This window comes from Morone saxatilis, unplaced genomic scaffold, assembly GCF_004916995.1.
Source record: "Morone saxatilis isolate NCDOM2014 unplaced genomic scaffold, NCSU_SB_2.0 Contig21, whole genome shotgun sequence".
NCBI lineage: Eukaryota > Metazoa > Chordata > Actinopteri > Moronidae > Morone > Morone saxatilis.
The window spans coordinates 6,776,447-6,797,637 of record NW_023339774.1 but is presented as its reverse complement, the minus strand read 5'-3'; the positions used below and the strand labels follow the sequence as shown (position 1 = coordinate 6,797,637).

The 21,191-nt window shown below is 39.4% G+C and overlaps 1 protein-coding gene across 1 annotated transcript in view; it reads right to left on the bottom strand.

The window, feature by feature from the left end:
- Positions 1 to 20,478, bottom strand: part of lpar1 (lysophosphatidic acid receptor 1) — a gene marked incomplete in the record, with an annotated part of 34,401 nt that extends 13,923 nt beyond the window's left edge. The window contains 2 exon segments of the mRNA XM_035667723.1: positions 659 to 1,411; positions 20,067 to 20,478. Coding sequence (XP_035523616.1) covers positions 659 to 1,397 — 739 coding nt within the window.
- Positions 20,479 to 21,191: the final 713 nt, after the last annotated feature.

Below are 21,191 nucleotides of genomic sequence, written 5' to 3'. Positions count from 1 at the left end.
TCCAGGGGATTATAAAATGTAACACATAATGCTGCTGATAACATCAATGTAGCATATGATCTGCTCATACATTTTGCAGAATATTTGCTGTCTTTTTGACTTTTTTGACTTTGACTTTTGTTACATCCTCACTTTCATTTTCTTCAGGAAATAAAGACAATGATTTAGCCTACAGTGAAAATTAGAGTGTAGTGTAAGTCAACAAACCAAATCAAAGTGCTATGGCAGAAAACCTTCTGTCTATTCCAACTGTACAACTGTATTTTCTCTACAATATAACTACTCATATGCACATTTTTGGCATCTGAAAAATGAAACATGATTTGATTGGCACCATAGCAACTGCTCAAGCAGAATCACAGCACATTCATGTGATTAGGGGACAGGAGTGGCTGAGATGATGTATTTGAGGCTTACAGTCGTGCTAGGCGGACACTGGGCTTGCACTCAGTGTGGAATGATACAGCCTCACAGATAGACCCATCAACAGATTCATTGTTCCGCTGCTGTTGATGACTCCAAATGTCACCCTCAGCTGCTACAGAAATACTAGATATACACAGTAGCTTGGGGGTAGCTTGCTAGATAGAGATAGATACAGAATAAATGTAGTCAATAGATAGATAGATAGATAGATAGATAGATAGATTATTCTTACCCAACACGATCACCACAGTTTTCAGCAAAGACATCATGGTATCCCGATTGCGTCGTGGTCCAGAGCTGTGCCGTGACATCCTCATGGTCCTCTGGCGCACATAGACAAAGATATGGGCATATAGTGTAACCATGACAACAAAAGTCACTAGGTTAAACACTGCCCAGAAGATCAGGTAGGAGTTACTGTAAAGTGGGGCCATGTTGGAGCAAGACTTAATACTACAGATACAGTTCCAGCCCACGCTGGGGATGGCCCCCATGACTATGGACATGGTCCAGATTATGACAATCACCACCACCACGCGTCGGTTACTCATGCGTGTGTGTAGCTGCATGCGGAATACGGTGATGTGGCGCTCGATGGCAATGGCTAGCAGATTGGCCACAGACGCCGTCAGACTGGTATCAATCAAGCCTTGGCGCAGCAGCCACGTCGAAACAGTCAGACGCCTTGTGTTTGGTCCCGTGTTAAACATCAAGTAGAAGTAGGCCAGTCCAGCAAAAAAGTCAGCAGCTGCTAGGTTGGCCATCAGGTAGTAGATGGGGAAGTGGAATCTCCTGTTGACGTAGATGGCAATCATCACCAGAAGGTTGGCGAGCATGATGAAGATGCACACAGTGATGCCCAGGCCCATCACCAGCCTGCTGACGGTGTTCCAGTCAGTAGCAAGGTACTTTTCACTGCGGTTGTAGAAAAAGGCTATGGTCTCATTGTAGTAGCACATTTCTTCATCCATGGTGGTGGCGCTTTCTGAAAGGAAAAAATATATTAAATGTTAAGAAGGGTTTTGATTGAACAAGGTGATGCTGTCATCAGAGCAGTAATCTGGTCTATTTCATCGAATGCACTGATCTGTAACACCTCTTATCCTCTCAATTCAATTCCTGCAGAAAAAAATAAAATACCACGGAAAACTAGATTTCATAAGTAGATAACATCTGTTTTTTTTCCTAAAAACTGGCAATTGAACCATGCTGTATGAGCCAAACTTGGGATGTTTGAAGATCACCAAAGCTAGATTATGAGATTGAGATGATTATAATGACCAGGTAGCTCAGTAATAGATTTTGGCAAACATGGGGATTTCAGTCTGATTGCATTACCATGTAAATGAGATTGGATCAACATTTACTCAATGTGGGTTCAATTGGTTGTGATGGGGGTAGGTTTACCTAGGAATTTTACAGATATAACTGTGTGTGTATAATAAAAATTGAAGCATTAAGCAATAATACGTGCAAGTTCCCCTAAAGTTCAACAATTTGCTCTTATTTCTCTGTGATAACCTATAGGAATCAACAATAAACACCATCAAACCATCAAATGCCTTTTATATGTCAAAGTGTATTTTAACTACTATTTAGATTATGATAATTTTTTTTTTTCAAAAATACTATTGAACTATTCATTTACATGAATTTAGGACACATAATCTGTCTAAACTAAACACAGCGGCCTCTGCTTCATTTTTCTGAGCATGTTCTATTTTTATGCTTCAGCCAACAAGGAGTTAACCTGCACTTTCCACAAAAATCCATATATTCCTATTTCATAACGTTCAAGACAAAGCAGTGTATTAGGAAACATGTGGACTTAAGCTGGTTCCTGAAACATGGAAAAACAGAAATCCCCCCTTGGATTTAGATTCAATACTATGTGTGTGTGTGTGTGTGTGTGTGTGTGTGTGTATGTGTGTCCTACGTATTTAACATACAGAAAACCACCTTTGTTAAGACAGGAACAGCAGCTTTATAGAAGCAAAAGGTCTAAAAACGATTGTTCAAAAACTTGTAATGTCTACAAGTCACAGTTTACAACAACACTACACAAGGGGTGTGTGTGTGTGTGTGTGCCTGCATGCTTGCCTGTTATGTGTGTGCAGCCGTGTGTGTGTGTGTGTGTGTGTATGTATCTATATGTGCTGTGTGAATAAACCCCAGTGTGATATAAAGCTGAAACGTGTTTTTTCCATCTGGTGGAATTTAACGAGTGTTCCTGCTTTTAAAAAATGCAGTAGTAGAAACTGAGAAAAGTAAGCAGCAATAGCAGCAACATGATGCTTATAGTCAACTCACACACACATAAACAATGCTCACAGGGACATGTGTGTGTGTGTGTGTAATAAACTCCAGTCCCACACAGATGTTGGCTAGTCTCTCTCATACACCCCAGACCGGAAACAGGACCTCAGGGCTAGAGCAGAGTAGAGTGAAGTGTGTATGTGTGTGTAAGTAAGACAGAGACAAAGAGAGAGAAGGGGTGTATCAGAAACAAGAAGGGACCAGGAATGACAGTACAACAAGTATGAGAAGTTCTGCGTCAAAGCCCAGTGTTTTTGTGGAAATCCCTCTCTCTTGATTTACCTTCTACTAAGACTGCTCAAATCCTCTAAGCCCTCTTTTCTCTCTGCAGTGACACAGCAAACATCTCCGCTCTGCCAAAACTCAACTGCAAACATGAAGCTTTTTTTTTTTTCCCGCCCTCTTGGACGAATTTGCAATGTTGGAAAAACTATCACAACCTTCACCTCTCAAAAATTCACATGAAAAATAAGAGATGCTCCTGGGACATGAGGCAGTGTTGAAAGCTATGAAAGCTTAAGTTTTCCAAAAATATTTTTCACCTCCTGCACCTCAACTGCAAGGGAGCACTAAATCTCATTGGTACTGTTTTGACGGCCATGATATACAAGACATGTTACATAATGTAGGGGGTACTTTTGCCGGTAGCAATAACCCATAAGTTAGCCCTGGCTGTGCTTTTGTTCCATAGAACTACATGCTATAAATTCTAAATTAAGCCCATTTAAGCAGCAATACTGCCCAACAACTATACAGTAGACTGGCTCCAAATGTTGGCAGTGTACAACATCTATATTCCTTGGCCAAAAGGGGTGTGTATTAGGCATGGCAGTGCACCAATAACAGTATAACGGAAGTCCTAATCAATTAAATAAACGTTTTTCTGGACTCTGTTTATATCTCCAATTTCCTGAGATGGGCCGATAAGGGACTATCTGCAGCCATGTTTGCTTGGAGTGGCTGTAAAATGTTATTTCATTGACTGAAATAGCAATGGTACATTCTATTAGCTGTATTGAATTATGGCTAATACTGTACTGCTCCAGACATGCCGGATGTATCTGCTTAATTTCTGCATGTTGATTATCTGAGGAGACATGTCAAGAAATCAGCAATCATTATAATACACTTTTCTCAGTTTCCTCTGTCCTTCCAAGACATTTTACACACAACCACACAAAATAATAAACCTGTTTTAGGACAGGTTCACTGTTTTTCAAGTCTGTCTTAAGTACACTGAAACAGTTTTTGTTTGCTCATTCCTCTTGGTGATACTGCCCATTAAAGCTGTATTAGGTAACTTTTATTAAAAAAAATAACTTTCTGTAATATTTGCTGAAACGTTCAATATTTTCTCATAGTAGTCAATGAGAAAACAACCAATCAGAGCTGAGAAAGACTGCTGATTGTGGAGTCTCATTCAAGCCACCAACCAAAAGGTTTGACAACACGGGAATGAGATATAACAATCAACTATCTTTGGCATGAACCAATACAAATACCACAAAAGTTATTTTTATAGAAGTTACCCATATTGCTGCTTTGAGAGATGCACTTACAGGGACAAAATCCTGATTCTGCACAAAAATGTGTTCCAAAGTTTACCTGAAGTTAATGTGAGACTTCAGGAGTCAAGTGAGTATCAGTAATTTTTTCCCTCTTTGTGTTAATATCCCTAAACTGCAGCTCAGCACAGAAACACAGAGAGCACTAAAATACTTTAATTTTGGAAGATATCCCCTAATTTATCTATTTTAGACTGATGAAGACTCAAATTAACTTCAGATATAACTCTGAATATATTTATGCACAAAATGAGGATGGTGGATCTTTTAATTGCCAGTGTAAACAGCATTAAAGCGAGGAAAAACTGTTTCAATGTATAAAGGCATGTGAGCATTGTTTTAGGCGTTGTGGAACGTATCCTTTAAGGAAATTATTTTTATTCATCAGATAATGCACAAAAAAATAATCAGTATCAGTCTTTATGCATACCGTATGCCTTATATGTATAAAGTTTGTCATGATGTTGCCTGAAAGTAGCACAGGTCAACGCTCTGGAAACAAACTGCTAAATATGTGATGATGTTTGTGATGGGTTTGCTATTTTTTATCTTTTTGGTGAATTTTTAATTACTTCAGCAAGAACATTATTAAACCTACATGTAATTTTGAGGGTTTTTTTCAGCCATTAGAAAGCAGTGAAAGGAACATGCAGCTGAGTGATGGCAGCAACACTAATGCAGGATAGACCCACAGAGAGGGAGCCTCTACGATAACTACCGCCACAGATGAAAGCCCATCTATTCTATTTGTCATCTGCGGCTTATAGACATTAAACGTCCCGAGGGAGCAGTGACTGGGGCATTAGATGCCTGAGGCAAGTCGTCAGTACTAGAAAGTGGAGGAAGTGTCAGTGGCCTCTCAGTACACATTCTCAACACTTTCATCAGACCCTTGGAGCCTGCAGAGAGAGATCCTGTCATTGTGTGTGTGTTTGGTGGGTGGGTGGGTGGGTCTTGTAAAAGGGAAAGATTGAGCAAGATTTAGATTTCTGTATTCTTGCACCTGGGTGTGTGTATATGTGCACTATAAAAGTGAAAGTTTGAATGAGGCATTTTAGTGTGTGAGTGTTTGTGAACAAGAAAGGAAATTTTGGGAGTGTATGTGTGTGTGTGTGTATAGGTGTGTGTGTACAATGTGTTGGGTGTTAAAGACAGAGAACAAAATGCTTGCTGTGCTTGAGTGTGTGTCGACACACTCTCTTCATGCTTGTTAGTAATGTGTGATAAAGTCTGGCTGTGTGGAGAGAGAAGAACGTGTGTTTTGTGTGTGTGTGTGTGTGTGTGTGTGTGTTCAGTTTTTTAGTTATTTTATGTTTAACTGAATGAGACACTACAGGAGAATATAAGATATTTCTATGGCCCTGAAGTTGCTGACATTCAACAAGACCAAAAGTCCCACTTGCAGCTGCTAGTGACCGCAAAGTTCATTACACCCCACAATACACATTGAAATGAGCAAATCTGGACAATGGGGTGAAGAAAAGATCATGGGCTCATTGAAATCCAACTTTTTACAGCCATTTCATAGAATTCTTCTAAATGGATTATGAGGCATCTTGTGTGCAAATTGACATTATGACATTAAGAGGGCTAGAGTACCCAACATGGCTTAATTTCATGGCAATACGTATATAATATTTTTATATTTTTAGCGTACACATGAAACTTGGAGCTATAAGTATATTGCAATCAAATTTTAGCCGTTGTAATTATGACGGGAGCAAATGAGAAAGTAATGTGAAAATATCATAGAAGGTTGGGGTGGATGGGTGAGTCAAAACAGGAGACCGCTGTTCAATGTTTGGTTCTTTTAACCATGATCACAGTTGTTCCCTGACCGTAACACATGGTTTCTACTGTAATCATGACGACAAACGTCCCCCAACCGTAACAATGAAGTAAATCTAACCCAAACCCAAAGTCGTGTTTGTGCCTAGACCTAACCAAACGTCACGTCATAAAACTGATTTGTACAGGTTCAGGAAGGCACAGGCAAACAACGTTATCCCACCGACAGAGACATCAGATCAGAAATTCCTGTGTCGTTCTACAATGCAGTTACTTTGGAGGACTTGTTGCAACATCCATATCCTTAGGACCTGAAGCAAAAATATCCATTGTTGATCTATTCAATTCTTACTGTATTTTGCATTAAGCCTCAATCTAAGATCAACATTGGGCTGTGCCTTATCACTCCAACCATCCTAACAGGGCTTAGTCTATTGCTCTTATTTCACAAACATTATTATCAGAATTTTCAAGTTATCTTTTTTTTCATTTTCTTTATAGTTACTATAGGTCTGAATATCTTTTGTGTTTTGTAAGGTATCACAGGGTTGTAGATATTACACAAATCCTTCCCTTCTGTAGAGTATGATGGAAACTCTACATACATTTCTCTTTGTGTATTGTTATCATTGTTCTAACACGTACTGAGACAAACTGGCTGGGTCCAGTCAAATCAACACTAGGACTGAAGCTGAATAAATGTCAGATAACTAAACTCAAGTCTGCCCTCAGTTTCTCAACAATCCATCATCCAACCTTCTGGTTATTGTTAATACAGTTCTTAGAGGAATAGAGCTTTAAGAGGAACAGCACTGGACTTCATGTTTGACATGTTATTTCTATACAGAGAGAACGTTTAGTCTGTATTAAAGAACATTTATTAATGTGTCAGACAGATGTCTGGCCAATCTCTGATCTGGGAGTCTATACTGAGCTATATTCCACAGGGAGTTGATGAAAAAGATGGATAATTAAAAGATGAACTTGACCACACCCCACATCATTTTCCAAGGAAACTGCTTTTTTCCCCCTTTTTGAACTCAGAAGACACTAATCTACAACTTACATGTGCATAAAAGTCTAGATAATAATTACTTTAGTTCATATCTATATCAGTCTTAACAGTGCTTCTGAGGACTTACAAAATTATAAATGGTCTTTATACCTCTCCAATCCAAACCTAAAACTCATCCTTTTACTAATCTTTTTCAGCTGCTTATTCTTTGATTACTACTGGCCTTGTAACTGTTTTCTCAGGTTCACTTCTCTGTGCTGGACCATCGGCCATCCTGGGACCTCTCTCTCCCCTGGTGCCTAATTCCGGATGATCTGGATTTTCATCCTCCAGGAGATTCAGCCTCTCCACTTGTCTCACGCATGCTAGATACACAGCCTGTCGTCCAGCCCGAGCTTGGTTTAAGTTAAAGCTAGCTAGTTGGGTGCCCCTGTCTTGCATTGCTCCTGGCTAGTACGTAATTGTTTGCAATGTACCTTTACATCATTTATTGTTGGCTAAAACCAACACCATTTGTCATAATAAATAAGTTAGTATCATGGATCACATTAGCTGATGAAGTAATTTTGCAAGCTAACGTTAGCCAACTAACATATCAGAGAGTATTTTGCTAGCAATAACGATAGCAAGTACGTTAAGCAAGCTGAAGCTAGCCAGCAAGGTGCAACCCATTCCAACCAGATCGGCCCTGGGAATCTGGATGAAACAAGCTGGCAGTTAGCTAGTTAGCAATTCATCCACAATATCACAATATATTTCACAAGCTTTGCAGTAACATTAGCTTTCACTTTGTACTTTGTGACTCTGACTCTGTATTGTAGTGGGTGCTAGTCATTTGCAGACGTTAGCAGACTCCATTTATAAGCTAATGTTAGTTATTGCACACTGTTGACACTGTGAGGAGCGGAGAGAGAATGCAGGGAGCGTGCATAAACGTCACTTCCTACACCCGCATCTATACATAATGCATATAAATCAGTACCCAGGCCACCGAGAAATTTGGGTGAGGTCTTATTTTATTTATTTATTATTTTTAAAGTTTAACACATTAACACATTGGCAATAAAAAGTGATTAATACATTAATATAATTTGTCAAATTTTACAGATGGAACCTTTAAAGGGTTATTTTTGGGAGAGTTTCTTTATCTGATAGAAGGTGTTCAGATGTACAGATTATAAAGCAAAATATAAATAAATCTTGATTTGTGAAACTTTGACTTTGAAATGAAAGAATTCAAGGCTAAATTACTCATGTAGACAGTCACATGGAATTATGATGGTTTTCTATTTTTACGGAGAAGAGAATACATCTTCTGGTTTTGGAAAATATGATCATATGAAGTTCATTCGTTAAAGTTTAGACAAAAATGGTAATGTTTTATTGTCCAAGAAATGGCCCCTGCAATTCATCAGCGTGGCATCTCACAGTAAATTGTTAGCTCTGTGTTTTCTAGCTATGCAAGAATGATTCATTTTCATAAAAAGTCACGAAGCATCTAAGAGTGATTACAGTTATGCATAAATTATCATACCGCAACAGTAAGACCATTGTACACATCTGGGGCATGGTGATGATTTTTTTAAAATGTGAAGCTATTTTTAGAATATAAAATAAATCACCCAAATTGTGGAGTTCAGCTGTGCAGCACTTTGATGTGAAAGAGTTATGAGTGAAGGCCGTAACATCTGAAAGTGATAGAAAGTCTCTTCACTGAATGTTTTCAAACTGTCTGTAGACTCTGCTTTAGAATGAAATGTCCTGCATATGTTTAGCTTAGGCCTCCACCTCTGATTAGTTAACAATTAGCTTATTTGCCAATACCTAAAAGTTCATCAAAAAAAGTTCAAAAGTGCATCCGGATTCAAATTCTCATTGTACATCCATGTGCGTGCATTGACTTTTAAACAAGAGATATTTCCCAATCAGAGTAAATTGTGTTTTTTGTTAGTTTACACCCACCTGACGTCAATTTGGCCATCCAGTGAGTTTGCATCTTAAAGTGGTGCTCCACCCTAAAACGTATTTTTCGAACTGTAAAATAAATGACTTTACTGCGATAAAACACATGAATGCTGGTGTTAATATTGACATTATTACCAAAGTTATGAAAATTTAGCGTTTCTTGGATTGAAAATGGCCTTAGAGGGTTCAGGGTGATTTAATACAACACTCCCTCTGTTGTATTAAATCACCCTGAACCTTATAAGGCCAATGCTGACATAGTGTTGACTGTCTGGGGCTATCTTACTTTATGACATTCATATGAAAAAAGAGTGTTAACGCCCTCTAATCAGAGGGGGGCAGCCCACTTCCGTCAGCCTCTGTTTTGAGTGGGAGTCTGTGAAACTAGTTTATGCTAGTTTTTGCTCATTTTTATTATTTATTTTGGCACAATGATTGGTGCTTCAGATAGCTATAGGAGCACCAGACTGCAATGTTTACCTCGATCACACACACTGTCCCCCCACAGACACACACACACCGGAGCTTTAGCCTCTCTAGCTTAGCTTAAACACAGGTACCACACAAAAACTTTTACAAAAAGCTGTTTGTTTGAAGGGTATGATTACACTTTTTTCTTCTTTCTTCACACAATACATTTCCCTGAATGACTGAAATGACCTGGACATGATACCGAATGCCAGTCCCGGGTCAGGTGTACCCATTTGTCTGGAGGTGACTGGAGATTTACTTTATATCCCAATGCAGACTGAGATGATTTATATTGCAGCCAGGGTATAAAAATTTCAATTTTGAATGTGAGCCTGATCCCCAAATTCCCACTTGGCACTGTTGTGGCAACATGGATACCAAATATATGACAAGTGAAACTTGTAAAAATTAATACTTCTTCCATCTTTCCTCTTTTATAATCCGCATTCACTTGTCCTCCTCTCCACATATTCCTTCTGCCCCCATTTCTCCTGCTTACTTTCTCCTCTCTCCCTCCACTGTTTCCTTGCTTCCTAAGCTCTCCTCCAACTTCTTCAAACTCTCTTTTTATCCCTTCTCTTCCCTCTATTTTCATCCGATATCCTCTCACCTCACCCCCTCTCAACTCTTCTCTACTCTTTCCATAGTTGATCCTTTCTTCCTCACTCCTGTATCCTTTTCCTACCCTTCTTCCTTGCCCCGTCATCAACTTCTCACCTCTCCTCTTAACTCTGTTCCTCCTTTCCTCTCTTCTTGTCCCCTTTCCTTTCTGCTTCTTTCTTTTTCAACCTATCTCCTCTCTTTTCTCTCCTGAACTCATCTTCTCTCATCTCTTTTCTTCGTTTTTTTCCTCTACTGTCTCCTTTCCTCTCCTCTCCCTCTCACTCCTTTTCCTCCTCCTCAACCTCCCCCCTCTTCTATTTGCCAACTCTCCACACAATGTGCCCATTGTTTCCATCCCCATCCCCATTCCCACCCCAGAAAGCAGAGAAACAGGACTTCTACAACACACAAACACTCACACACATAGGCTTTCATTCTCTAACTTTCTCTTTAACATCATGGGCGAGTGCACACAAACCGCACTCGCACACTCGCACATACTCTCAAACAGTTGCAGTGGAGCAGCAGAGCTCAACCCTCACAAGGGTTGGATTCAGAGTTGGTGTTGAGTCATGTGTGACTGCAGCCATGATGGGCTGATTCACGGCTCATCAGTGGATGATACCCCTCCAACAACTTAAGCACTTTCATGTCATCACACAAAGCCCCAATCGGACAAATGTTCAGTCATTACACTAAATGTCAAAGAATAAGAGAATAGAATGCAATTAGTCATATATATATATATATACACATGACAAGAATAGACTCGACTTGACTCAACTAGAATAGAACAGAATTGGGGTGGTTGTGGCTCAGGACATAGAGCAGGTCGTCCACTATTCAGAAGGTCGGAGGTTTGATCCCCGGCTCCTCCAGTCTTTATGTCAAAGTCTCCTTGGGCAAGATATTGAAGCCCAAATTGCTCAGAGGAAGGAAAACAAATGTGAGAATGGGTGAGCATAGAATCACTTTGGATAGGAAGCGCTGTACTGCTCCTGATGTGTTGGCATCTTGCATGGCAGCCTCTGCCATCAGTGTATAAATGTGTATGTGAATGGATGAATGTTGACATGTGTTGTAAAGGGACTATAGACTCAACTGGACTTGAATATAATAGAATATGCTTTGTCATATAGACTAGACCATATTTGACTTGATTCTACTTAGGTTGAATTAGTTTTAGAATATAAAGTGAATTTTCTCATAAACGAGACAATATTTGACTTAAATATAATAGCAGAATAAAATACAATTCAGGGGATCTGTCTGGAATATTAGTGTAGAAAAGCCAAAACAACACATTGACCTTGACAGATACTATAAAAAAAAGTTGTGCACTTATAATGATAATATTAAGGAAACCACAGTGGAGGAGTATCAGGAAGCAGCATTTCATCACACCACCAACAGCAGCTCTGGTGCAGAATTTACTCTTGGACTTACTCATACATAAAATAATGTTTTATTCCTTAGGGAGAAGGACTTAACTTGCTAAATTACACACAGCTCTGTAGAGACAGGCTGCGTGGATGTCACAGTGGCTTCTGGTTTGTCCAAAGCTGCTGAAAGCAATGTTTTATTTCTAAATAACAGCCAGAATCATAAATAACATATAAAAGCCTTTTTAATTTGCCTATAAATTTTTCCAGGGATCATAACTTGGGAAAGCCTAGTGACAACTGAAATCCAACTCATGGGTTATTATCTGCGGAACAGCGTAAAACACACCCTTTCATTTTGCAAATGTCCATATAATAAGCTTCTTTGCTTTAAGGTCTTTCTGCTATGATCTGCCGCACATGTTTTAGTAAAGCAGGTTTTCAGGCTAAATGGCAGGAAAAAATTTAACCATGAAATTAATCCTTGAAAAGCCTTCAGAAATGCAGTTTAGCGCAGCATAAGCATAAGCTGTGTGACACAAATACATGGTGTGTAGACCCCTTCACACCTAAACCATTTGTGAAGTTTCAGAATTAAAACATTGTATGAGTTTATAGTGGGTATGAAATAAATATAATCAATGAAGGATAGAAGCACAAAGAGGTGTGTGTGACTTTCAGGGTACTGTCACTATTTTGTACATGAACATGGACACCTATACTCGGGTTAGGGTTAGAAAGTTCCAAATAAAAAAATGCACACTTGAAATGGTAACTGAAAAACCTAAGATGTACAGTACCTGCCTGAAATTGTGATGTTGGGTGAGTTTAGAAAGCTTCCTCAACCACAGCATGAGCAAAGGACAGGAGGAATTAGGGGAACGTGATGTCGTCTTTTGTTCTACGTGACTGAAATAATTTACAATTGTGTATTGATTGAACATTTGCAGTGGTTTAATTTTGATAACCAAACTTCTCCAAATATTTAACAATGAGTGGGTACAGATAAACAGCCTCTACCACATGTGTCAGGTCTTTCTGCAGTTTATTGTTGGGAGTGTTCAGTCATTCCCTAATGAAATCACACTATTGGAGACAGATTCCACTGATTACATCACCGTAGCAGATGCAATATAGGATTGCGTCAGTGCGGTCTGCAGAGATTTCAGGGTTTGACTCAAAAGTGTTCTTCAAATTCATCACTGAATGCTCTGGACTGTCAGAATCACTAATGCTGTGCACTGAATGAAAACAAATGCTTGAATACATTACCATGATCTGCACTAAAAGTAGATTTGAAAGGTTTGTGTATAATAGCATTAGACCTCTGACCTCCCACGCAAAGAAATGACAAAACCATGACACTGTGCAGTCTAATTATTTGGAAAGTGATACATTTTTATTCTTTTAGCTCTATTTCAGCACACTCCATTTAAAAGATATGTTCCAAATATACTTGCCACTAGAGGTTGCATCAGAACACCAGCATCTCAGACAAACACAATGGGGGCTGTGGTTGACCAGACTCGATTGACAAAACCAGTAATTTTACCTAGAAGATAATTGTAAAACACACTTCAAACTGGACAGAAACAAAAAAAACCTAACCCTCACCAAAACAGCATTTTTTAGTTTTTCCACAGACTTCCCAACAATCACCAATGCTGGTTTGGGCGATATAAACGCCTAATTCACTGAGATGTAAAAATATTTGAAAAAAGGCCTTCATTGGTGCCGAGCTATTCCATGGGGTCAAAATATGTCCACTAAAGTGCTTGTTTTGGCCATTGACAGACTCAGATTGTTATTCCAAATGTCTGACAACCTTACATAGCAAATTGTTATTTTCTGCTATATTAATGTTTTAAATGTCATATATACAACCTTTAAAATAAATCAATGATTACAAGATTAAAGCTTTGCCTTTTAGCTCACATCCATATTGGGTGACTTGTTGTCCCTTTCTTATATAGCCCAATCTCCAAATTCCCAACTTTAGAACAATGCAGCACGACAATAATTTTAAAGGCAGAAACAAGACAACCAATAAGTTTCTATGGCCAAACAGCAGAATGTTCTTTAGAAGCCAAGTCAGACACCTGACCTCAGACCAACTGCACACGTTTTCCTAACTGAAGACTAGACTGAGGGCCAAAAGTAAGAAAGCAAGCTTTATTTACTTTTTGAAAACAGTACATGTACTTCACAAAAGGAAAAGGAGAAAAGGAGGGAAAGTATTCAGACCACTTCACTTTTTGCAGTTAAAGATTCAACTTAACATGGACTGACTCTTAATATACACACAATAACCCGTAATGACATAGTGAAAACATGTTTTTAGACAATTTTCCAAGATTATTAAAAATATCTCATTCACATTGAGTATTCAGAGCTTTATTCAGTACCGGGTCTTTGGCAGCAATTACGGCTTCAAGTCTTCTTAGGTAAGTCTCTAAGAGCTTTGTGCATTTGGCCAGTTTCCCCCATTCTTCCTGGCAAATCCTTTCAAGCTCAGTCAGCAGGATGGGGAGCATTTGTGGACTGCCAGGTCTCTCCACAAATGTTCAGGCTTTGGCTGAGCCATTCAGTGACATTCAAAGACTTATCCTAAAGCCACTACAGCGTTGGCTTGCCTGTATGCTTCAGGTTGTTGTCACTGAAAGGTGAACATTCGCCCCAGGCTGAGGTTGCGCAGCAGGTTTACTTTTAGGACCTCTGAGTATTTGGCTGCATTTTGTCTTACCAGAGGGGAGAATCTTATTGAATTCTGAAACGTATCTGCACTGATCGCTGCACCAGAGATAACTGGGTCATATGGGAAAAGCTCACTTACATGTGTATTTTTGGTAAATACTACACTGTTCACCCAATGAAAACAGTTTCAAATTAAAGTGCAGCATCAGCAACATAGTCTCATAGTCATTGTTTCATTACAAATCCAAGATATCAACACAACCCTGATGACGTGTTGGAGGTGTGCAGCTAGTTTGCTAGTTTAGTGTGCAATTTGAAACTTATCCGCTGACTACACTGAGTACGTCTATATCTGGTTGATTATACCAGATTTTATCGAAGGGAAACTTGTTGAAATTTGTGGTCTGCTGCACTAAGGGACATGCTTTAGATACAGCTGGGTTGGAAAATAACCTTCCCCATTCTTGCAGATTTTGGTTCCTCTTTCTTTCTTTCCCATGACTGACATCCTTTACATGATTTAAACCTACATGCCCCTCACACACACACACACACCATAAATAAGCCATGAAAAATAAAGAGTTGCAAATAAAGAAATTAAATGCAGTTTTTTACAATCTGATGCGGTTAAATGCCCGCCAGCATGAGCCTCTGAAATTGCATCATCAAAAACAATGCAGTCACTCTGACTGCGTATGGCTCATTGATGTCTAGCTGGTGGTGTGACCGTCAGCTGAGAACTGTTGGTCAGTCTGACCAATATCCTTTTGACGAACTTACATGGAATACAATTTTGATGCATCTTTTGGTAAAAGAGAGTCATTGATCCACCCCTGGGAATATCAACGCGTGCTGTCAAGACTCTATATGTGTCGCCTAAATTTCACTATGAATAGAATCTGTAGCATACTTATCTTTGGTGTGCATTAATGGGAATGCAAAGTGGAATTATCTTCTTTTGTTTATTATAAAATGTATTAATAAAATATCTAATTGTAATCCTGCATAAACCCAATATTACTAAATGCAACTGTAATCTGATTCCATCTTTTTTTCTGTAACTGTAATGGATAACAGTCTACAGCCTGGTAGACAGTAGAACATGGGCATGAGTCTGTGGAGTAAATGGGTATGCTGAGACCTTAAAACAGACTATGGCTACAAGCCTGTGGGCTAGCAGGTATGTGCCTGCCTGCTTTTCTCTCTTACTGTCTCTGTTTTATGTCTTTCTCATCATCTTTTTTATTTTCCCAGTGTCAGTGTCCATTTCCCCCAGTTTTATGTTTAATACATTGCAGGGCTGTGAGATGTGGTTCCTGCAGGGCATTCAAAGATAACATGATTTTTTGCTTATTTTTCTGCACTCACCCCAAATAGCCGGCTTGTCAACTAGATATTAGTTGTTCTAGCTTTCCCAACAACTCTTCTGCCATTTCTCTAAGAATTAATGAAGTAAAGCGACCACAGAAGGCAAATTATTTTTGATCCAAAGTCAGCACCAGATGCGGCATGTGACAAATGGTCCTAACATACAGTAACCACATTATAAGATAATGATGTCAAAATGTCCTATCCTAAACTGCATTCTCTGTGTCACTCCCACACACACACACACACACACACCCACACACATGCAAGCACACACAACGGCAGTAGAGTCCTCGAACTGACAAGCACATCTTCCTGTTAAAACCACAGTTTATTTTTAACATTAGGTGAGATAAAAGGCAATTGACATCTAAAACAGTTAAACAGGCCCACCCAAACTGTCTTAAACTTATGAGATATTATTTTAATTTAATTTATGGCTATAATATAACCATGATAAAGCACTCCAAGGTGTCCTGATAGAGAAATAACAGACTATGTGGAAATCCATTTAGTCAGATCCAGTTCTGTATATGAGAACCAGGTAGCACAGAGCCGTATTTCACATATACCACACATACAGTGTTATAACACTGTCTGCTCTGATCTGGTCTACTCTGACCGCAATCATACTGAATGCAATTTAAGCAGTGAGGCCACTCCTTTTGAGTTGATTCCAATGGGTTTGAAGCATTGGAAGACTGCTCATGAGAAGTTGCTTCAGAGGCATTTCATATGACAGAACATGGTGTTTTTTTCGTGATATAAACAGAAAACATCAAGTATGAATGGGACAGTTGTAGGTGTTTAAATTTTCTTTCTTTCTTTACTGCATCTGATCAAATGTAACCTGCTGTCAAACAAGTGACTGATCATTGCATGTTACCTCAACAAGTCCCATGTCACTGCAAACCAAAAGCATGATATCCAATGTGATCGGCAACTTGATCAGCAGTTGAAGAAGAAGTAGTAGTCTGACCACAGAGATCATCTTTCTTAAAATAGAAAGAAATGATGCAGACTTGATGCAGTGGTTGTACTGAGAGGCTCCATGACCAAGCACCTATAAGTGTATACATGTAAAGAGCACTTAGGTGATAAAATAAATCTTTGTAACTTTTTGTTGTAACAGGTAGGACTCTTGCTTGAATCATTTGCCTGTTCACATGGCTTTTAAGTAAATTTCATTTCTGCCACAGATGCTTACAAAATGTGACTTTTACCTGCATGAATGTGGAAACAATCTAAACGTTGGGAGGAAGAATGGGTGGAATGCAGGTCCTTAGACGAGGGGGAGGAGAGATCGTGCTTTCAGTAATCACAACACAGATGGTTCAAGGACCCTTTCTTTTGACGGATGTCAGAGCTCATGTAGGGAAACATATAACCGTCATCTTCATGGGGGACGTTAGGTCTCTGCGGTGGGAGTTTTGTTCAGCTTGAACAAGAAGGTTAGAAGTCAGAAGCTTAAACTCATCACTTCAAATTTTCACATTCTGAAAGTGTGGACTAACTTTCAGATGATTTTTGTAATCTTGTTTAATTTATCAGTCAGAACTAAAAGGACTAATAGCCTGCCTGCCTCTCTGGTTACTGAGGAAACCACCAAGCCTCTGAGAACTATCCTGTCTTCATATTTGGAGTGCTGGTGTGTCATATCCAGGGTGACACAGTATGTTTATCCATTGAAAAGATACTGAAAGCCTAAAAAGGTCTTAAGATATAACAGTTTGGAAGACAGTAAAGTCATGCCGTACGTGACGTAAAGTATAGTTTATTAAAACTAAAAGAAGGTGAGCCTTTATCACTTAAGACTGTTATCTCTTATAGACAACCATCGTCTCCTCCAGCAATCTCTTTGCTTTTCTCCAAACAGAGATGAAAAGAGATGACAGGAAGACAGCAAAGCAATCTCTCACTTATCTCCTCATTTCAAAACCTTCTGCACTAGCCTTGATTGTGGTAAAATGCTGCATACGTATGTGTCACTAACAAGGTTTGGGGGAGTGGGGTTTTTTCGGAATGGAAGTTAATTTGTCTTTAATCACATCTTTTGGTGTTTATAATGTGCAGTTACACATTTGCTAGAGTGTTTTTAATAAACTGGTTAAATATCTACAAGCATGGCCTTGGTTCAATAAACCATAGGTCAGAACAGCAAGTGGGCTGCAGCCCTACGTCTGAGGAATTTCACAATAAGAAGTAATAATATTTTTTCATGTCCAAAGTGGAAAGGTTAAATGTCTTAGTTAATAGCAGAAGGCTGAAGACCCTGTGCTCTACCTCCAGCTGTAGCTGCTGCACGTGTCGCAGCCTACAGTCAGTATAAATGAGATTCCATAGAGGGTCATGTAGTTAGAAGAAAATGGGCCCTAAAATAAAGTGTTCAAACGTTTCCATGTTTCAACCAGGCAAAAAACTGTTTATTGCAAAAGCATTACGTCGGCAGTTGCAACAACAAAGGCTGTAAGAAAACATTAGAGAATGTGGACTGAATAATTAAAACAGCTTGAAAGCCACAGACCTAATCTATCTGCAGTGTAAACACTTCTCACACTTCACTATAGCATAAAAGACCCCCTGAGGTTTGTGCCAGTGGGCGGTAGGTAAACAGTGTTCTTTCTATCTCCCCTGAATACACAAATAAACACACACACACACACAGACACACCATTTGAGCCCCAGATCAGTATTAATTAGGTAACATCAAAAGGGATAGCGTAAAGGGAACATTTGGCTTTTCACACTAGACCTTTACCACTATAGTTACAAAAAAGTGACGAATTAGAAACTTTGATATGTTGTCACGTACCATGGGTGCATGTGGAAATGTAGGTGGAAATTTCTCCTACGGGGATCAATAAAGGTACATCTTATCTTAAGTGAAAAGAAAAAGCTATGGGCTCACCAAAGACGTGGAGATAATGACTACCCAGAGCAGATTACACAGTGATCCGGCTGTTTGTTTTTTGTAAACAAAGACAACAATTTGTCTTAAAGGTGGCGTTAAAGGAGGGGTCATGTAAAGACCAAAATTTAGGTTTAGTTGGGGATAAATAAAGGAAACTCAATTATGTGTTATTTTTTTAACAGTACATTTTGGCTTGGTGATGGCACTAGAGGGAAATTTAACCAAAAGCATTCCAACTCAACCTGTGGAGGTGACAAATACAGCAAATATTTTAGCAATCAGGTTATTTGTTCTAACAGACTAAAATGTTGGTCAACTGAAGATTTTGATCTGACCTGTGCTGAGTGAGACGTTAGTGTCTCCAGAGAGATTAGAATTTCTCCCCTGGGGACACGAATACCAAGTTTCACAACAGCCTTATTGAGATATTCAGCTTTGGGCCAACATGTTATAAAGCATAAGAGCATCACTTGTTGGGCACAAAAGAAAAATGTAAGATATTGCTAAACAAGACTGTCGCAATTTCACTTGCACCATGAACTTTGCAGGAATATGTATGGTGATTGCACATTTCTGCAAATTATAGACTTCACTCATAATCCTTCTCATATGCACCTTTCAGCTCAATGAAAAATCTGATATTTGCATGATTTATCCCGCTATACTCACTCATTAGAGAACAGAAAGCAGCTGACCAGAACCTGAACTAGAATCAAGTATCCCATATGCAGGAATTATAATTAATGTATCTATATTTTGATAGCTTTGCCAGTGTGTCACATCTTTAACAGAATTCTGCGAAAAGTGCAGTAAGTTCCAAGATATTGTTGTTGTATTTCAAGGCCTGAGTCCAGGGCACAGCACGGTGTATTGACTCCTGCCGGTAGTAGACAACATCAAGGCGCATACTTTGGGAAGATGCCAACACCACAAGAAATGTTTGAGGACTATCAATATGCTGCTGGCCTGGTCATCATGTTTTAGCAGTTACACCAAGCCAGTGCTGACACAGACATCCCCAGTATTTCCTGCTGCATGACAGCTAACTAACGTTACAACGCAGAGTTTCAATGAAGAAACCCAAAGGAAAACTGCAAACGCGCTCTCTGACTGCAGATCAGCGTGGAAAATCAGCACAGATGTCAAACTTTTACTCCCAGATCCAACGCAAGCATGCATTGTGTTTTTTTTCCCTCCGCTCACTCCCTTCCACAAGTATTGTCCCAATCCCAGAGTTTGATAAAGAGCACAACTCTGGCGCAATAAGTCCGTCATTCCAGCCGCGTCCCTCGTCCTCAACCCTTATAGGCGCACAACCGAGCGTCCTATCGAAATAACGGTGCGCACAGCGGATTCAGGCATCTGCTAATGCCATCAAAGCCTTTATCTGACCCGAACGCTTTCTAGCCACGTCTACGTGGCAGGTAGCTATACTTTGATTGCATAAAGATGCCCACATCGTGTAGAAGACGCGCTTTAGTAAGCCAAATAAAACTGTTTTTTTATATATATATATTTATAAGGATTCATTCAATAAGCAGGGCAAGAAATGAAATACTCACAGTGTCTTTTTTCCAGTGAAAGCAGAAGGTAGGTAGTTTAGGTTACTCCCTGACCGGTTCCTGGATGTCCAACTCAAGTTTGATTCGGGGTGCCTGAAATTCCTCCAACAGACAACTCCTAGAGACGCTTGCCTGCGCAACTCTGGTGTCAAAGTCGCAGCGTTGTGATACAAGACTCCAAATCCAATATACAGCCAGGTAACCCTTTCATTTTATGTCCGTGCAGAAAAGCAATAGCTCCTTTGATTTTTCCCCCCACAAGTGTTTCAGAAGTTGTTTTATTTAATTCTTTTCCCAGATAAAGTCGCCTTGATGCTCTCTGCTGCGTCTCCGTGCCTCTCTGCGCTGGCGCGGCTGCTCCACCAAACTCTCTCTCTCTCTCTCTGTCTCTGTCTCTCTCTCTCTTTCTAACCGACCGACTGCCACACACACTCTGCAGGAGAGGACCTTTGTCTGCACATGACGTCACTCACACACACAGACACACACAAACACACTGCAAAAAAAAAGAAGCCAATTTGACAAAAGAGTGACATTGAAAGTTGCTGGACATCATATTTTGCTTATAAAAAAACATTTTTTACACTGCATAATCAATAAAACAGGAAGATTTTCTTAAGTGCATTATCTTGTAACTGCTTTACACTTCAAACCGAAGACAGGTGAAACATCATCAGTAACAAGTGCATTGAATTCACCCAATTGGCACTTTCCCACTAATCTTATGAAAAAAATGTAATTTTATGATGTAAATGTCCTGTTACCAAAGACATTTCTTGTAGTGTTCACAGATGAGAGTTGTTCCTTTTCCCTCTGCGCCTAATTGGAAACACATTTTTTTTCAGTAACTTGTTAAGAGAGAGACAGGAAGACAGAAAGGGGTGGAGTGAAGCAGAGAGAAAAAGAGAGCGTGAGACTGACACTGAGGGACTCAAAGACATATTGTATTCCTTACCAATTAACCTTAATGTATTGGAAATATTTCCTCCTGTCTGCGGGTGCTGGTGTCCAAGTGAAGTTTAAAACCTTCTCATTTGAAGTTCTCAGCCTATGAGAAAGTATTTGGTAGGGACAGTCCTGACTGCCAACTTTACACCATCTGTGAACACTTAGTGAGGTGTTTGT